At 48.1% G+C, this 17,907-nt stretch overlaps 1 protein-coding gene across 4 annotated transcripts in view; it reads right to left on the bottom strand.

The window, feature by feature from the left end:
- ZNF395 (zinc finger protein 395) overlaps nt 1-17,907 on the bottom strand; it is a 446,083-nt gene that overhangs the window by 393,609 nt on the left and 34,567 nt on the right. For 2 of the 4 annotated variants that reach the window (XM_083733484.1, XM_083733483.1), the window contains exons 3-9: nt 15,444-15,748; nt 11,050-11,165; nt 7,139-7,365; nt 6,305-6,405; nt 3,164-3,446; nt 1,808-1,900; nt 40-167 (exon numbers count right to left, since the gene is read on the bottom strand). In XM_083733484.1, the coding sequence (XP_083589610.1) occupies nt 40-167; nt 1,808-1,900; nt 3,164-3,446; nt 6,305-6,405; nt 7,139-7,365; nt 11,050-11,165; nt 15,444-15,748 (1,253 nt within the window). Of the gene's footprint in view, nt 1-39; nt 168-1,431; nt 1,901-3,163; nt 3,447-6,304; nt 6,406-7,138; nt 7,366-11,049; nt 11,166-15,443; nt 15,749-17,907 lie in introns of all 4 variants that reach the window. The other 2 variants (XR_014562756.1, XR_014562757.1) reach the window with 1 other exon arrangement.

Below are 17,907 nucleotides of genomic sequence, written 5' to 3'. Positions count from 1 at the left end.
ATTATTATTATTATTATTATTATTATTTGCCGGCCTTACCTTGAGCTGCTGGGCGCCCGCAGAGGAGACGTGACAATCAGGTGGGATTTCAAGACAGGTGGCGGAGGAGGAGGAGGCAGCGGCGGCGGAGGCTGCTGCTCGCTGAAACTCAGGGACCGGCTTCGCACCTGCAAACAAGAAACGTACGCGCTTTACGATACACCCAAAAGCAAGTCTCTCCAGGACCCCACCTCCCCAAGGCGCTGGAAACAGCCCTCTGTGCCACTCGAGATTCCTGCAGCCACAGAAGTCAGGACTAGAGATTGAAAGGTGTCAGGGAACTGCCATCGGAACAGGGGCGGGAAAGAGAGGGGCAGTCGTGATACAGGGAGCCTCCGATAATCTTGCGAAGCAGCTCCTCTTCCGGTGATGAGGAAAGCCCCACCTCCAGTGGGGAAGAGGTGAAAGGACCTGAGGATGCTGGTGGGAGCCTCAGCACCGCTCTTGGCCAAGCTGGCCAGGAGGGAAGCACACCCACCCTGCGCTGAGGTCTAAAGCGCAAAGAGGGAAGGAAATTAAGTCACGAAATTAAAAGACGCCTGCTCCTTGGGAGAAAGGCGATGACAAACCTAGACAGCATCTTAAAAAGCAGAGACATCACCTTGCCAACAAAGGTCCGTATACTTAAAGCTCTGGTTTTCCCAGTAGCGATGTATGGAAATGAGAGCTGGACCATAAAGAAGGCTGATCGCAGAAGAATGGATGCTTTTGGATTCTGGTGCTGGAGGAGACTCTTGAGAGTCCCATGGACTGCAAGAAGATCAAACCTCTCCATTCTGAAGGAAATCAGCCCTGAGTGCTCACTGGAAGGACAGATCCTGAAGTTGAGGCTCCAAGACTTTGGCCATCTCATGAGAAGAGAAGACTCCATGGAAAAGACCCTGATGTTGGGAAAGATGGAGGGCGCAAGGAGAAGGGGACAACAGAGGAGGAGATGGTGGGACAGTGTTCTCGAAGCTACCAGCATGAGTTTGACCAAACTGCGGGAGGCAGTGGAAGACAGGGGTGCCTGGCGTGCTCTGGTCTAGGGGGTCATGAGGAGTCGGACACGACTAAACAACTAAACAACAACAACAACGAGACTTTTATGTTGGGGGATGTCCAGGAAACAAACACTCCCAGATTCTGCTAGCGATTGAGGCAGACATGAACCTGTGGCTCTGCACTGTAAATAGTTTGCACCAAAATAAAACCTGTAAAAGACAGGTCTGAGTCCTGCCTGGTTACTCACAAGCAACCACCATTGCCATATGACAAAAGGCCTGGAAAAATTGGGGGGGGGGGGTTTCCTATTTTTTCCCAAAGCTGTTTTTTTGAAGTCCATGAGAAAAATGACAAAGAGGAAGAAATAGAAAATGACAGCAGTAGTTCAGAAAATGAGACAAAATAAACTGCATGTCTATGTTGTATCTTCTGTTTCTTCTTTTAAAAAAGCACTACTCAAAGGGTAGATCTTCTATGGAGCTTAAATATTGAGGTGGACCTTAACTATTTGCTGTTGGCGCTAAGGGGCAAATCTGATTATTTTTACGTTGATGGTTTCTTGCTTTTTTTGTTGCTTTTGAGGGGAAGGAGGGTGGTTACGTGTTTTATTGCAGCCACAATACTTTTATATACACTGCGTTTCACGCAATTTGTAAAACCACACTAAACTTTTTTTCAATTTTTCCAAAATTTGCATTTTTTCCCGGAAAAAACAAGGGGGGAAACAATTTCTTCTCATGGCTCCAAAATTTCCGGAAATTTTACATCTCTAGTCAGGACTCACCGGTGAGAGGGTGGGGATGGTAGATGTCGCTGCAGCCCAGCTGATACTGGTGAATATGTGCGGGGATACTGGGATCTGGATGGATGGCAGAGCCTGAGAGAGAAAAAACAAGGGAGGTGTGAAAGGATTCGCTGCATTTCCATCTCCGCTGCCTATTTTGCAGGCCAAAGAGAGAGAGGTCTATACAGTGGTACCTCGGGTTACATATGCTTCAGGTTACATACGCTTCAGGTTACACACTCCGCTAACCCAGAAATAGTACCTCAGGTTAAGAACTTTGCTTCAGGATGAGAACAGAAATCGTGCTCCGGCGGGGCAGCAGCAGTGGGAGGCCCCATTAGCTAAAGTGGTGCTTCAGGTTAAGAACAGTTTCAGGTTAAGTACGGATCTCCGGAACGAATTGAGTTCTTAACCCGAGGTACCACTGTAGTTTAACTGCACGCTGCATGAAGGAGGACTTTGTTTTCAATGCATGCATCACCGTACCCAGACTACCTTTGTAGGTGGCATAAAGGTAAAAGGTAAAGGGACCCCTGACAGTTAGATCCAGTCGCAGATGACTCTGGGGTTGCGGCGCTCATCTCGCTTTATTGGCCGAGGGAGCTGGCGTACAGCTTCTGGGTCATGTGGCCAGCAGGACTAAGCCGCTTCTGGCGATCCAGAGCAGTGCACGGAAACACCATTTACCTTCCTGCCGGAGTGGTACCTATTTATCTGCTTGCACTTTGATGTGCTTTGGAACTGCTAGGTTGGCAGGAGCAGGGACCGAGCAATGGGAGATCACCCCGTCGCGGGGATTCGAACCGCCAACCTTCTGAGCAGAAACCCTAGGCTCTGTGGTTTAACCCACAGCGCCACCTGCGTCACTTGTAGGTGGCATAATGGTAAAGGTAAAGAGACCCCTGACCATTAGGTCCAGTTGTGGCCGACTCTGGGGTTGCGGCGCTCATCTCGCTTTACTGGCCGAGGGAGCCGGCGTACAGCTTCCAGGTCATGTGGCCAGCAGGACTAAGTCGAAACGCCGTTTACCTTCCCGCCAGAGTGGTACCTATTTATCTACTTGCACTTTGATGTGCTTTCGAACTGCTAGATTGGCAGGAGCAGGGACCGAGCAATGGGAGCTCACCCCGTAGAGGGGATTCGAACGGCAGACCTTCTGATCGGCAAGTCCTAGGCTCTGTGGTTTAACCTCAAGTTATATTGGTGCATCTCTATTCCTCTTATTATTTATCGTTCGACTGCTTTGCACGTGGCATGATGCAATACCCCAAAGCCACACTTTTGGGGTTTTGCTAGTTGTAATAAAAAGGGTGTGAGGGGGAGATATATATTTGGGGAGGGCCAGCCGGGCCCTACCTGATACGCATGGTCGGCTTGGATGTGCCAGAAGGAGCTAGGAGCCGACTGGCTGAGGGCGCTGCTGGACAGGTGATGTTCCGGAGGGACTGCTTGGTCCAGGATGAGAGCCTCTGGCTGCAACGGAATCTGCTGAATGGCGATGGGAGAAGAAGCCCCCGCAGAGGGGGCGGTGGGGCTGGAGACGGCCGCTGCGGGTTCTGGGGGCACCTCGTCCTTCACTTGCATTTCCGTGTAGTAAAAATCCTCTTCCCTCTTCCGCTGGTCAGAATTGGCGCCGTCTCTGCAGTGATGGGAAAAGAGAGATTAAGCAATGCCCAGGGAACTGGGGCGACACAAGTCCAACATTTGCCAAATTTGGGGCTCTGGGGATTTAATAATAATAATAATAATAATAATAATAATAATAATAATAATATAATTTATTTATACCCCACCCATCTGGCTGAGTTTCCCCAGCCACTCTGGGCGGCTTCCAATCAAGTGTTAAAAACAATACAGCATTAAATATTAAAAACTTCCCTAAACAGGGCTGCCTTCAGATGTCTTTTAAAGAGAAGATAGCTGCTTATTTCCTTCACATCTGAAGGGAGGGTGTTCCACAGGGCGGGCACCACTACCGAAAAGGCCCTCTGTCTGGTTCCCTGTAACCTCACTTCTCACAATGAAGGAACCGCCAGAAGGCCCTCGGAGCTGGATCTCAGTGTCCGGGCTGGACGATGGGGGTGGAGATGCTCCTTCAGGGATACTGGACCGAGGCTGTTTAGGGCTTTCAAGGTCAGCACCAACACTTTGAATCATGCTCGGAAACGTACTGGGAGCCAATGCAGATCTCTCAGGACCGGTGTTATGTGGTCTCGGCGGCCGCTCCCAGTCACCAGTCTAGCTGCCGCATTCTGGATTATTGCAGTTTCTGGGTCACCTTCAAAGGTAGCCCCACGTAGAACGCATTGCAGTAGTCTAATTTAAATTAGAGGCACCCATTTCCCATCGGCTTCCCAGATCAAATGGACAAGCATCGTCCTCTTGACCACAGGACAGCCCAGGTAGCGTTAACTGCCTACCTCCCAGTTTCCCCTTTTGTTTTTCTCATCGTTCAGAGCTCAGAGACGACGCTGTGCTTTTGGGGGGGGGGCAAATTCCCCGGAAATGTCCGAGCCTCAGAGTTCTCTTTCATTCCCCCCCCCCTTTTATTTTATTAATTTATTTAATATAATTATTGCAAAATATATGCAAAATATTGCAAATACATACAGATAAGCGCACACATATAAAAAAAGAACAAAAGAGGGGAAAAGGAAGAAAATAAAAAATAAAAAATAAAGAGAAAAGTTGGAAGAATTTCTTCCAAATTTATCCTACAAATTTCTCAATAATAAAATTTGATTGGTTGGCTTCCATCGCTTACACTGCACTTTCTATATGCATTTTAAGCAAGATAGTATCTGTTATTCCGTATTTTTCCCATACAATCTCACACAAATATTCTAATCAATAAGTTTTCTAAATCTTTCATAAATCTATTCTAAACACAACCAATACCTTACATTTCATCTTTATAAATAATAAATAAATCATTTAAACATTTCCACTGTTTCTAGATTATATTTTTTAGTTTTTGTCTTATCAAATCGGTCATCTTTGCTAATTCCTAGTATTCGCATAATTTATTCAGCCATTCTTCTTTGGTTGGAACGTAATTTCCTTTCCCGTTATTGGCTATTAACATTCTCACTGCTGTTGTCGCGTACAATAAAATATTAATTTTGTCATTCGGGATGTCTCCATTCAAAATTCCTAATAAATATGATTCTGCTCTTTTAGTATGTGATGTTTTTATTAGCTTTTTAATTTCCTCATGTATTGTATTCCAATATTTCTTAATTTCCGGACATGAACACCACATATGGTATAAGGTTCCAATCATTCTATTAAACCTTTCAGTTCTCTTTCAGGCTCGCAAATGGACGGGAATGGGCAATGTCGGCGGCTGCGATTGGCAGGCAGCATGGCACATCCGGATTGGCCAGGCTTGGTATAAATACCAGGCGGTTAGAAGTTGAAGCTCCAATTCTGGCCACTACACCAGTCGCGGCGTCCACCATGGCCAGCTGTGACAACCCAACGGGGACAACTGTGACACTTGGAGTCGCTTCCACCTCTACAATTCTGTGATTGTACAACAACAACAACTCCTCAAGCTGGCAGGTACAGCAACTGATCTTGAGGAGCTCAGCTTGGAAGGCCACCTGCACACAAATGTTCCATATCTGGAATCAGGCACATCTTGAGCCTCTGATTCCGTCAATAGCGGCCGAGTTCCATCACAGAACGAGAGAGTTGAACGCTACCCCAAGTTCATCTAGCCTAGGCAAGTCCCAACTCCCTAGAGGCTGCAATCTACTCCCAGCATAAAACAACTGGCAGTGATCTGGAATGATCAATGGAGGGGGGGAATCTACCCATCATCATTGGAGGAAGCAAAGCGGAGGGGAGGACATTGTTGTTGTTCTTTAGTCGTTTAGTCGTGTCCAACTCTTCGTGACCCCCTGGACCAGAGCACGCCAGGCAGTTCTGTCTTCCACTGCCTCCTGCAGTTTGGTCAAACTCATGTTGGTAGCTTCGAGAACACTGTCCCACCATCTCCTCCTCTGTTGTCCCCTTCTCCTTGCGCCCTCCATCTTTCCCAACATCAGGGTCTTTTCCAGGGAGTCTTCTCTTCTCATGAGATGGCCAAAGTCTTGGAGCCTCAGCTTCAGGATCTGTCCTTCCAGTGAGCACTCAGGGCTGATTTCCTTCAGAATGGAGAGGTTTGATCTTCTTGCAGTCCATGGGACTCTCAAGAGTCTCCTCCAGCACCAAGGGGAGGACACAAAAAACAACACGACGCAAATAAGAGGAGAAAGCTTCTTTTCAGTAACGTCTTCCCCCATTTCATGGACAGAACAAGGACCGCGGTGGGCGGAGAATTCCAGAACATTTCTTTCTCCAGCCGGCAATCAAAAGGAGACCTGTCGATTGTGATTGACCTGTTGGACCTTGCTGATCCAGCCCAACCAGCTACTATGAAAGGAATCTCAACACCGTGTCGCTTCCCTCTGGGTGAACGCTGTTCAACCGGGGTCTTGGGGCCTTACTCACCCCAAGTGCTGGGTCTTCACATGCCTCTTGATCCCCACGATGGAGCGAAGGACTTTTCCGCAGCTGGGCCACAGACAGGTGTACATCACCTTCACAGAGTTCTAGGGGAGAGAGAGAGACACACCTGGTTCAGGTCTGCAGGCAGTTTAATCTGTTTTTTTTTTCTGGTTTTTTGTTTGTTTGTTTCCGTTTTGTCATATTTGTAAAATAAAAAAAAAGTTATCAAAGAAGAAGAAGAAGAAGAATCCCCGGGAGATTCCATAGTCAGGCTTTCTTATATGTCTTGTTCATTAATAGCTATTCTTTGCTTATCTGAAAAAATTCAGTAAAAAAAAAAGGTAAAGGGAACCCTGACCGTTAGGTCCAGTCATGGATGACTCTGGGGTTGCAGCGCTTATCTCTGTTTATTGGCCGAGGGAGCCGGTGTACAGCTTCCGGGTTATGTGGCCAGCAGGACTAAGCCACTTCTGGTGAACCAGAGTAGCACACAGAAACGCTGTTTACCTTCCCGCTGGAGCGGTACCTATTTATCTACTTGCACTTTGACGTGCTTTCAAGCTGCTAGGTTGGCAGGAGCAGGGACCGAGGAACGGGAGCTCACCCCGTCGTGGGGATTCGAACCGTCAACCTTCTGATTGGCAATCCTAGGCTCTGTGGTGCCACCCGCGTCCCTAAGGCCATAATAGTCAGTGGCAATTACAGCCTCCTGTGGGAGGGAGTTCCACAGGTTAACACTGAGTTAATGAAAGTCACAAAAAAATCAGGCAGCGAAGAATCCGCGTTACATGGGGCGATTCTCCAGCCACTGCCCCTCCCCACTTCTGCGCCCCCTACCTTTCTCTTCCGGGGAGCAGGCTCATCAAAGAGGAAGGGGTCCAAGTCCGTCTCAAAGCCGTCATCCGGCCGGGGAGAACTGAAGGCTTCGCTCGAGTACTTGGGGCTGGCCTCAGAATGGGGAGGAGACGGGGTCGACATACAGCTCCAGTGCCCACTAGTGCTGCTGCTGCCCCCGTCCGACATGTCTCCGCTTTCCTTCCACACATCGCCCACCGCTTGGGATGCTAAGGAACAGAGGAGAGAGGGGGTTGGAGTAGATGACCCTTGGGAACCCCTTCCAACCCCACGGCTCTTTTGAGAAACAAGACGCAAATTGCTTTCGCACTTGGCTCAGTTCCAGCCCCCATCAACGTCTTTTCCGAATTGTTCTTTTCCCCCCCAGTTACTAGGCCAGGCTTCCTCAACCTCGGCCCTCCAGATGTTTTGGGACTACAACTCCCATGATCCCTAGCTAGCAGGACCAGTGGTCAGGGATGATGGGAATTGTAGTCTCCAAACATCTGGAGGGCCGAGGCTGTGGCTCAGCAGCAGGGAATCTGCTCTGCATGCAAAGGGTTCCAGGTTCAAATCTCACCCTCTCCAGATAGCCATTCAATTTATCCATCCATCTATCAACCTCTCTGTTTTGCTTTGTTTTTGTTTTTCAGTTATACTTTTCAAATTTATACATTTCATTAGTTTCACAATCAAATTAACATTTCCAAATTTGACTTCCTTCCCCCCCCCCCTTTCTGCGGTTCCTTAAATTTATTTTTGGATATCCAAATTCATTCAACTTGCTCACTTAAATTATCTACTGTAAATACATACTCTTAAAAAATTGTGGGTTATTACAATGATCCTGCTAATGTTTTTAATCTGTTTACAATTGATCTGTAAATTTATTTGTTTTGCTTTTTAATTATCCATTACCGAAAAGCATATGCACACCTAGCAGAAAAAAGGAAAAACAGCTTTACAATTTTGTGATTCCACCGGAATATTGTGGGTTGTTTATGGGGTAGGGATACGTCAGAGGTCTTGCTGAAAAGACTTTCTTCAGGCTGTTGTCTTCCAGATGTTTCAGACAGCAATTTAACAAACGTAAAATGAGTGTGCTGGATCAGGCCCATGGCAAATCTGGTCCAGCATCCCCCTCTCACAGTGACCAACCAGATGCCCGTTATGGGAAACCCGAAATCAGGATTCGAATACAGGAGAGCTGTCCCTTCCTGTGGTTTCCAGCAACTGATATATGAAGGACTTGTGCGCTGGGTATGACACTGCTGGACAAAGCCCAACCAACTCCAAAGGGATAACCTTTGAGCAGGAGTCCACAGGATCGCACCTGCGAAATTTGCATCTGGAGAGGACAAGAGAATAAATCCCACACACTCTGAGTTTCCACAACGGCGCTGCCAACTCAAGTCGATCGACGGCCTTTCCCACACTGGCAGAGTCCTATTTTTAAATTGATTCCTGGGCGGCACCTCTAAATAGAGACGCTAGCTCCTCTGGGTGCCCCAGGACCCGTCGCTCCCATAATAGGCCCCAACATCCGACTGGAAACGGCGGCCGGGAGTCGGGTTACGTGCTCCATGCCTCTCTCTAGGAATGCAGACACCGTCCCAAATGCGGCCAGCTGCCCTTCCAAGCAGCTGTCCGACGGCAGGGCTGGGCGGAGGGCACAGAGAGGGGAGCAGACGGTCACAAACAGCAACCCTCAAGGATCCAGGACAGTGTGGCTCAGTGGTTAGAGCAGTGGCGGGGGGGGGGGAATCTTTAACATCAGCAGTCAGGAGCGCTTCAGCCCTGTTTTTGAGTTTGTTTGAAACTTAAACAGCTTATTTCGTATTCCTTTGTAAGTTTTTCTTGAAACCGTTTTTGTAAGCGTTTCAGCCCTGCTCTTGAGTTTGCTGGAAATCACTGAAAACCATTTAAGGTTTATAATGTTCTCTTAAATGGGCCTATGTTTTAAACTTGTCATTGAGGTTTTTATACCTTTTTTGTAAACTCAAGGAAGCGTCCCAGCCCTGCTCTTGAGTTTGAGATCACTTAAAATCATTCAAGGTTTGAAATTCTTTATTTCCTTCTGAGGAAAATGATTAGTTCAGTGAAACGAGTTTTGTAGCCGGCACCTCATTAAGTCTTTGTTTAATTCTAGGTTAATTCCCCCCCCCCCAAAAAAAATGATTTTTGTTATTCAATTCTATAGTCGATTATCTCTCGTTTCAGGGATTTTCCACGGCAATTCTTTCGTTTTGTGCAATTTCTTGGTTCCGCAACTGTCTTTTTTTCACTGGTTAGAACAGGCTTCCTCAACCTCGGCCCTCCAGATGTTTTTGGCCTGCAACTCCCATGATCCCTAGCTAGAAAGACCAGTGGTCAGGGATGCTGGGAATTGTAGTCTCAAAAAACATCTGGAGGGCCAAAGTTGAGGAAGCCTGGCTTAGAGCATCAGGCTAGGACCTGGGTTCAAATCCAATCGCTTGGCCACTGAGCACGCCAGGTGACCTTCGGCCAATCGCTGCCTTTCAGCCCAAAATCCCTCACAGGGTTGTTGGGGAGATTCAATGAGGGCGGAGAGCCACGTATGACACCTTGAGCTCTTTGGATTTTATTTTTTATTTTTGCAGGGTTAGGATCACATAACCTGCTGTGAGTGGAAGGGCCCCCTCTTCCCATCCTCTAGACCAGGGGTCAGCAAACTTTTTCAGCAGGGGGCCGGCCCACTGTCCCTCAGACCTTGTGGGGGGCCGGACTGTATTTTAAAGGGAAATAATGAACGAACTCCTATGCCCCACAAATAACCCAGAGGTGCATTTTAAATAAAAGTGCACATTCTACTCATGTAAAAAACCGCTGATTCCCGGACCGTCCATGGGCCAGATTTAGAAGGCGATTGGGCCGGAAACCCACCAAACCTGCCACATCTGGAACTGGGTGTGCAGAGGGCAGCTGAACGGGACGCAGCTGTGGGCAGCCTGATTAAGGACCATTCACCTTGAGATGCCCATAAAAAGCAAGTCTAGAGTGAGAGACTAGGGCGAGGAACACTCTTTTCAGGAACTCTTCTGGCGGTGAGAATTTTTGGGGTGAGCTGAGAGTTTGTTTGGACCCTGGTGAGAAGCTGGAGGCTGAGAGGGAGGGCGTGTTAAAAAGAAAATATTATATACAGTGGTACCTCGGGTTACATATGCTTCAGGTTACAGACTCCGCTAACCCTGAAATAATGCTTCAGGTTAAGAAGTTTGCTTCAGGATGAGAACAGAAATTGTGCTCCAGCGGATCAGCGGCAGCAGGAGGCCCCATTAGCTAAAGTGGTGCTTCAGGTGAAGAACAGTTTCAGGTGAAGAACGGACCACCAGAACGAATTAAGTACGTAACCAGAGGTACCACTGTATTTTAGTATTTTTGCATTAATGCGACGTTTTATGCGCAACCGTGTATTTTTGCAGTATTTCATGTTTGAGTCGTCTGTTGTCCCTTCAGTTTTCTCGTATGTTTTAATCTATTAAGCCGCAAAGAAATTGAAAGATCAGTAGTCCATCAAACAATCAATCAATCAATCAATCAATCACCTGATCTATGTTTAGGTCACATGCTGTTTTCTGGAACAAAACCTTCGGCTAAATCATCAAGAGGAGAGTCTGAGTGCTTTGTGACCACGGAGGAAACAGAACATCTGAACTGGCTGGCAAAGGCATTCCATGATTTCACCCTGTGTTTGAAGGACTGTCAACCATATGGAGCAAATTTGCTTTCCATTGCTCTGTTGTGGAGGAGCAGAGAGACCAGAATGACAATGAAAATGGAAAGCTTTTGCCAGCCTTACCTGGAGACACACCTGGGACCGATCCTGGGACCTTGTGCCCCTTGCCACTGAGCCAAGGGGTCCTTCCTATTCGATCTCGGCGCATCAAGCTCACCTGGGATGCCAGCATCACCATTTGGGGGGCTCTGGACCACGGGGCTGCAGGATAAGCTGGTCAACACCATGGCTGCCATCATCTCGTCCATCTCCACAGCAGCAGCATCTGATTTCCTGCAACGAGAGACCGAAGAACAGGGTGGAGGGGGGCTGAATATGAAGCCAACTTCCATGCATACAAAAACGGTGGGAAACCAGCACGTCCTAGGAGAAACGGCGCCAGGATTCGAGCCCTGCTGTCACACTTTGAACAGCTTGCACTTGTTTCAAACAGCCAAGTTACAAGGAACTAGGCAGAGGGGCTTCTCGGTGGTGGCACCCGCCCTATGGAACGCCCTCCCACCAGATGTCAAAGAGAAGAACAAGTACTAGACTTTTAGAAGACATCTGAAGGCAGCCCTGTTTAGGGAAGCTTTTATATAATTATAATTATAACAACAACAACAACAACAACAACAACAACAACAACAACAATTTATTATTTATACCCCAGCCACACTGGGTTGCTTCCAACAAAACACTAAAATACAATAACCTATTAAACTTTAAGAGCTTCCCTAAACAGGGCTGCCTTCAGATGTCTTCTAAAAGTTTGGTAGTTATTTTTCTCTTTGACAACTGGTGGGAGGGCATTCCACAGGGCGGGTGCCACTACCAAGAAGGCCCTCTGCCTGGTTCCCTGTAACTTGGCTTCTCGCAGCGAGGGAACCGCCAGAAGGCCCTCGGCGCTGGACCTCAGTGTCCAGGATGGATGATGGAGATGGAGACGCTCCTTCAGGTATACTGGACCGAGGCCGTTTAGGGCTTTAAAACTCAGCACCAATACTTTAAATTGTGCTCGGAAACGTACTGGGAGCCAGTGTAGGTCTTTCAGGAACAGTGTTATATGGTCTCGGCGGCCGCCCCCCAGTCACCAGTCTAGCTGCCAAATAGAATGTAGCTGCTAGCTTTTAATGTTTAACAGACCACTGTATTTTAATACTTTGTTGGAAGCCGCCCAGAGTGGCTGGGGAAACCCAGCCAGATGGGTGGGGTATAAATAATAAATTATTATTATTATTATTATTATTATTATTATTATTATTATTATCTGCTATTCCTGCATTGCAGGTGTGCCACGGGTTGCCTTCGTAGGTGGAAAAGAGCACAGTCTCTCGCTGGTCAGCTACTGCCTGCCTTGAGCCGGACAGTCCCTTGTCTATAAAGTACTGACCCGCCACTGTCCCTCACTTGCTTCAATGGGTGCTTGGAGCTCAGAGTATCGCTCGACAAGCTGGTTGAATTTCTGCACCGGGGGGGGGAAAGAATCTTCCAACAGTTTGACCCCCCCCCCAAAAAAGCGCATTCCTCCACTGTCTCCCGAGACAGACAGGTGCTAACCACCGAACCAATCAACAAGGGGGTTGGACTAGATGACCCTTGGGTCCCTTCTAACTAGAATCGTCGAACTGGAAGGTACTCCCCAATGAAATGCAAGAACCACAGCGGAAGAATCGCACTATGCCTTGATTCTATGAAGGCAGTTCAGGACGGTGTCATGAAACGACGGAAAGCATCGACTCAACGAGGCAGCAATGAATGGAGGGTTTCAAACAGGACATTTAATTGGTTGGGTTTCAGCAGGCGTTTAAAAAAAGGCAGCTTTGAAACCGGCACGGGGGGTCAAGGAAAGTCCAGGCCTCTTCCCCCCCCCCCCCAAATCTGCACGGAAAGCTGAACTCAGCTCAGCGCTGAACTCGCCTCGCCCGTTTCTCCAGGAAGAGAGATCTATAAGAGGCGCTTTTAACAGAATGAATTATTTAAGCAGCGAGTCCAAACAGCCCCCAAGAGCAGATCGGGAGAACATCACGTACCTGGAGCCAGGAGAGAAAGCATTTCGCTCCCCCTCCCCCTTTTTAAAAAAATTAAGCATCAGTTGTATCCAGAAGTTAAGAAAGCTTTCCTTAGGATTTTCAGCTTGGGCTGCCATGCAATGTCTTGGTCTACTTTAACGTGGGGGGGGGGGCTGCAATTCAGAAATAGGCAAGGGGGGGTTGCTAAGGAAGGTGCCACGTTCGGTCACCGGAATCTGCGATGAAAAGGAGTGTCTGGAAGCAGGATGGGGCCCTCCCCAGACCCTGAAAACTGCTGTCCGGTTTAGGAACACGGGAAGCTGCCTCCTTGCACAGAGTCAAAACATTGGGCTTCATTGGTTCAACGGAGCCCCTACCCTACCTATGACTCACATGAGCTGGGGGGGGTGTTCTTTAAGCTGCTCTGCTGAGGAGCACATGGCAGTTTCACCTCCCTCCCCCAATATATGGCTGGGCGAATCCGCCATCGCGCTCTGCCCCTCATAGCGGTCCTGGGCGATGTATTGTTTGCTATTGCTATGCAAACTCTGGGGGAGACCAGAACAGGCTGCAATTAAAAAGGGAGACCGAACATTACAAAGAACTTTTTGACATAATAATACTTAATAATAATAATAATTTATTAGTTATACCCCGCCCATCTGGCCGGGTTTCCCCAGCCACTCTGGGCGGCTTCCAATCAAGTGTTAAAACAATACAGCATCAAACATTAAAAACTTCCCTAAACAGGGCTGCCTTCAGATGTCTTTTAAAGATAAGATAGCTGCTTTTATCCTTCACATCTGATGGGAGGGTGTTCCACAGGGTGGGCGCCACTACCAAGAAGGCCCTCTGCCTGGTTCCCTGTAACTTGGCTTCTCGCAGTGAGGGAACCGCCAGAAGGCCCTCGGAGCTGGATCTCAGTGTCTGGGCTGAATGATGGGGGTGGAGACGCTCCTTCAGGTATATAGGACAGCGTCCGTTTAGGGCTTTAAAGGTCAGCACCAACACTTTGAATTGTGCTCGGAAACGTACTGGGAGCCAATGAAGATCTTTGAGCACCGGTGTTATGTGGTCTCAGCGGCCACTCCCAGTCACCAGTCTAGCTGCCGCATTCTGCATTAATTGCAGTTTCCGGGTCACCTTCAAAGGGAGCCCCAAGTAGAGCGCATTGCAGTAGTCCAAGCAGGAGATAACTAGAGCATGCACCACCTGGCGAGACAGTCCGCAGGCAGGTAGGGCCTGCGTACCAGGTGGAGCTGGTAGACAGCTGCCCTGGACATAGAATTGACCTGTGCCTCCATGGACAGCTGTGAGTACCAAATGACTCCCAGGCTGCGCACCTGGTCCTTCAGGGGCACAGTTGCCCCATTCAGGACCAGGGAATCCCCACATCTGCCCACCCCTTGTCCCCCCAAAACAGTACTTCTGTCTTGTCAGGATTCAACCTCAATCTGTTAGCCGCCATCCATTTGCCAACCACATGCTTGATGATGGATGCTGTAACAGATTTCGTGCATCACGAGGGTGGGGGGTGGAGGACGTAGGACACTTTTTAGGAACCTCCCAACCTGCCCCCAGTTTAACGAGGCACAGCATTGTCACCCCAACTCCTTCGCAAGGCAAGAACTCCAGTGAGGAAGTGGGCAGCCGATCGCAGCTGTTTTAACAAAGGCGGTCCATGTTTCTAAGGTGGTCTTATCACTGCAAGCTGCTCTGGAAACCGAGGGAAGCTGGAAAAAAACATCTGGGCATAGCTGTCAACTGTCCCTTATTTGGCGGGAAACTCCCTTATTCCAGCGCCGTGTCCCGCTGCTGTCCCTTATTGATGATAAAAAAAAATCCTTCCAGTAGCACCTTAAAGACCAACTAAGTTAGTTCTTGGTATGAGCTTTCGTGTGCATGCACACTTCTTCAGATACACGTATCTGAAGAAGTGTGTATCTGAAGAAGTGTGTATCTGAAGAAGTGTGCATGCACACGAAAGCTCATACCAAGAACTAACTTAGTTGGTCTTTAAGGTGCTACTGGAAGGAATTTTTTTTGTTTTGACTATGGCAGACCAACACGGCTACCTATCTGTAACCTTATTGATGATGTCCCTTAAATTCCTTAGAAGGTGGAGTCTCCTTCTTTGGAGGTCTTTAAGCAGAGGCTTGACAATCATATGTCAGGAGTGCTCTGATGGTGTTTCCTGCTTGGCAGGGGGTTGGACTCGATGGCCCTTGTGGTCTCTGCCAACTCTATGATTCTATGATTCTATGAAATTTCCCAGGTTTCAAAGGAAGCAGCTCCGCTCCCCCACTCCCTGCCGCTGGAAACAAAGGGCTAAAAAACGGCGCTGCTCTCCAAAATTATCTGGTCCCTTTTAACTTCGTATTTCAGCCGGTTGACTAAAATCCCTTATTTTGGCTGCTGGTCCCTTATTTTCAAATCTGTAAGTTGACAGGTATGCATCTGGGGGCCACCATTTTGGTGACGGCTGTGCTACAAGAATACTTGATCCACGTCGTAAGGAAATAAGTATTACGCAGCCACGAGCAAAACATCCAGGACTCACCTTTTTGGCACGTCGATGCTTCGGGAGACCGACCTGGGTCCAGGTGCTGCTGCGACAGCCGCCTCCGTGGTTGGTCCGTGGTCCATGGCCACTGGGACGGCGTCGTAGCCCGTCGTGGCAGGAGACCCGAGGTCCATCTCTAGGGCTGGGAGAGGCAAGGCCTGGATGTTAGCCAGCCTCACTTCCTCGGCTTTCCGGCAGACGTAGAAGCCCTGCTCCAGAAGAAGCACCTTCACTTCGTTGCTGAGGAGGTCGTGGTGTTCCACCAAGCCGGGGGCTTCTTGCCCTTTGTAGAAGACGTAGACCTATAAAGGGAGGAGGAAAGGCGCTCTAGTGTCATGGCGGCCATTTCAGGCTCAAACCCCCAAGCCCAGTGTGCCATGCCTTGGGTTTTCTTTTCTTTTTTAATAAATTTAAACAAAACATGTTATCTTAAACACATATCACCCTTAATTTTTTTCCCATTTCCCCCCCTCCCATAAAACAAAAACCCCACCCTGACTTCCCTCAGTTCCAATCTCTGGTTTCTCTATAAATGCTATTCTCTGCATGTTACAGATTTGTATAGATCCTTAATTTGTCTAACTGGTTGTTATCAATACAGTGGTACCTCGGGTTAAGTACTTAATTCGTTCCGGAGGTCCGTTCTTAACCTGAAACTGTTCTTAATCTGAAGCACCGCTTTAGCTAATGGGGCCTCCTGCTGCCGCTGCGCCGCCAGAGCACGATTTCTGTTCTCATCCTGAAGCAAAGTTCTTAACCTGAGGTAATATTTCTGGGTTAGCGGAGTCTGTAACCTGAAGCGTATGTAACCCGAGATAACACTGTAAAAAGTTTGTGAGTGTTTCATCAAAACCTGCCAAGGAGTCCAATTCACTTTGCTGCGTCTTTAAATACTTTGTAAAAGGTTCCCATTCATCTTTAAAGTCACAGTTATCCTTGTCCCGTAGTTTATGTGTCAGTTTTGCCAGTTCTACATAGTCCATCAATTCCCTTGCCGTACCTCTTCATGCCTTGGGTTTTCAAGTTGCAAACCACCCTGAGATCTAAGGATGAAGGGAAGTGTGCAAATCTGAGAAATAAAATATACTAAACCCCTGAAAATAGGCCCCATTGTGTCATAGAATCATAGCTTTGCAAAGGACCATGAGCATCATTTGCAATGAGGGATCTTTAGCCCAACATGGAGTTTTGAACCCACAACCCTAAGATCAAGAGCCTCGTCGTCTCTACCAACTAAACTACCCTCTCAGTGTCCTGCAGACAATTGCACCTTCAGCCTAGCAGGAGTGAAGAGGGTGTTTGACTAGCAAAGGCTGTGTTATTATTCCCGCGATTTGTTGGATTAATTGACTTCCAGAGCACCGTCTCAATGCAATTCACACCTAAGATGATTGAAACCACAAAAGCATTTAAAACGAGACTGAAATCCTAACAAACAGGTCCACCCCCATTAATCTGCCCGGACGCTGAGGTCCAGCGCCAAGAGCCTTCTGGCGGTTCCCTCCCTGCGAGAAGCCAAGTTACAGGGAACCAGGCAGAGGGCCTTCTTGGTGGTGGCACCCACCCTGTGGAACACCCTCCCACCAGATGTCAAAGAGAACAACTACCAGACGTTTAGAAGACATCTGAAGGCAGCCCTCTTTAGGGAAGCTTTTAATGTTTAACAGACCACTGTATTTTAATACTCTGATGGAAGCCCCCCAGAGTGGCTGGGGAAACCCAGCCAGATGGGTGGGGTATAAATAATAAATTCTATTTTATTCCAAGCAGACACTTGTGTTTGAGATTCCTGCATCTCGGGGGCTGGACTAGATGTCCTTTGATGTCCTACGATTCTATGACCCATTTATCCAGCTGGGACAAGCTCATCTGGGAGACCTAGATGGGTTTCCCCTCTCCACAGTGACCTAATTGGACACAGAGCCACTGCCTTAATTCCCAAAGTCTATTTTTACGTATGTAATTGTATCTGTGCAGAGATGGGCCCACTTGTGTTAGTTATTCCTGGGAGCTATTTATAGAGAACTCCGGTTACCCTACGGAAAGACTGAAGGTGCTGTAATGTACAAGCCGGAATGGAATGGGCAGCAGAAAATGAGAGATAAAACACCACTCTGTTGGGAGGGCAGATTAACTGGGGACCAGACTCGGTGGCTCAGAGTAGCGTCTGCATGTAAAATCCTAAGAGGTTGCTGGATCAGGCCATGAGCCCATCTAGTCCAGCATCCCATTCGCAAAGTGGTCAACCACAGGTAAAAAGGTAAACAAGGTAAAGGATCCCTGAACAATTAATCGTATTTTTCGCTCTATAGGACGCACTTTTTCCCCTCCAAAAATTGAGGGGAAATGTGTGTGCGTCCTATGGAGCGAATGCAGGCTCCTTGGCTTCAGCGATAGCAACGCGAAGCCTCCGAAGCGCAGAGGGAGGCTTCCCGTTGCTTTCGCTGAAGCCTGGAGAGCG

Source organism: Podarcis gaigeae, assembly GCF_964106915.1.
Source record: "Podarcis gaigeae genome assembly, chromosome: 3".
Lineage (NCBI taxonomy): Eukaryota > Metazoa > Chordata > Lepidosauria > Squamata > Lacertidae > Podarcis > Podarcis gaigeae.
Note: the sequence above shows the minus strand (reverse complement) of the source record. Positions and strands in the feature narration are given on the sequence as shown.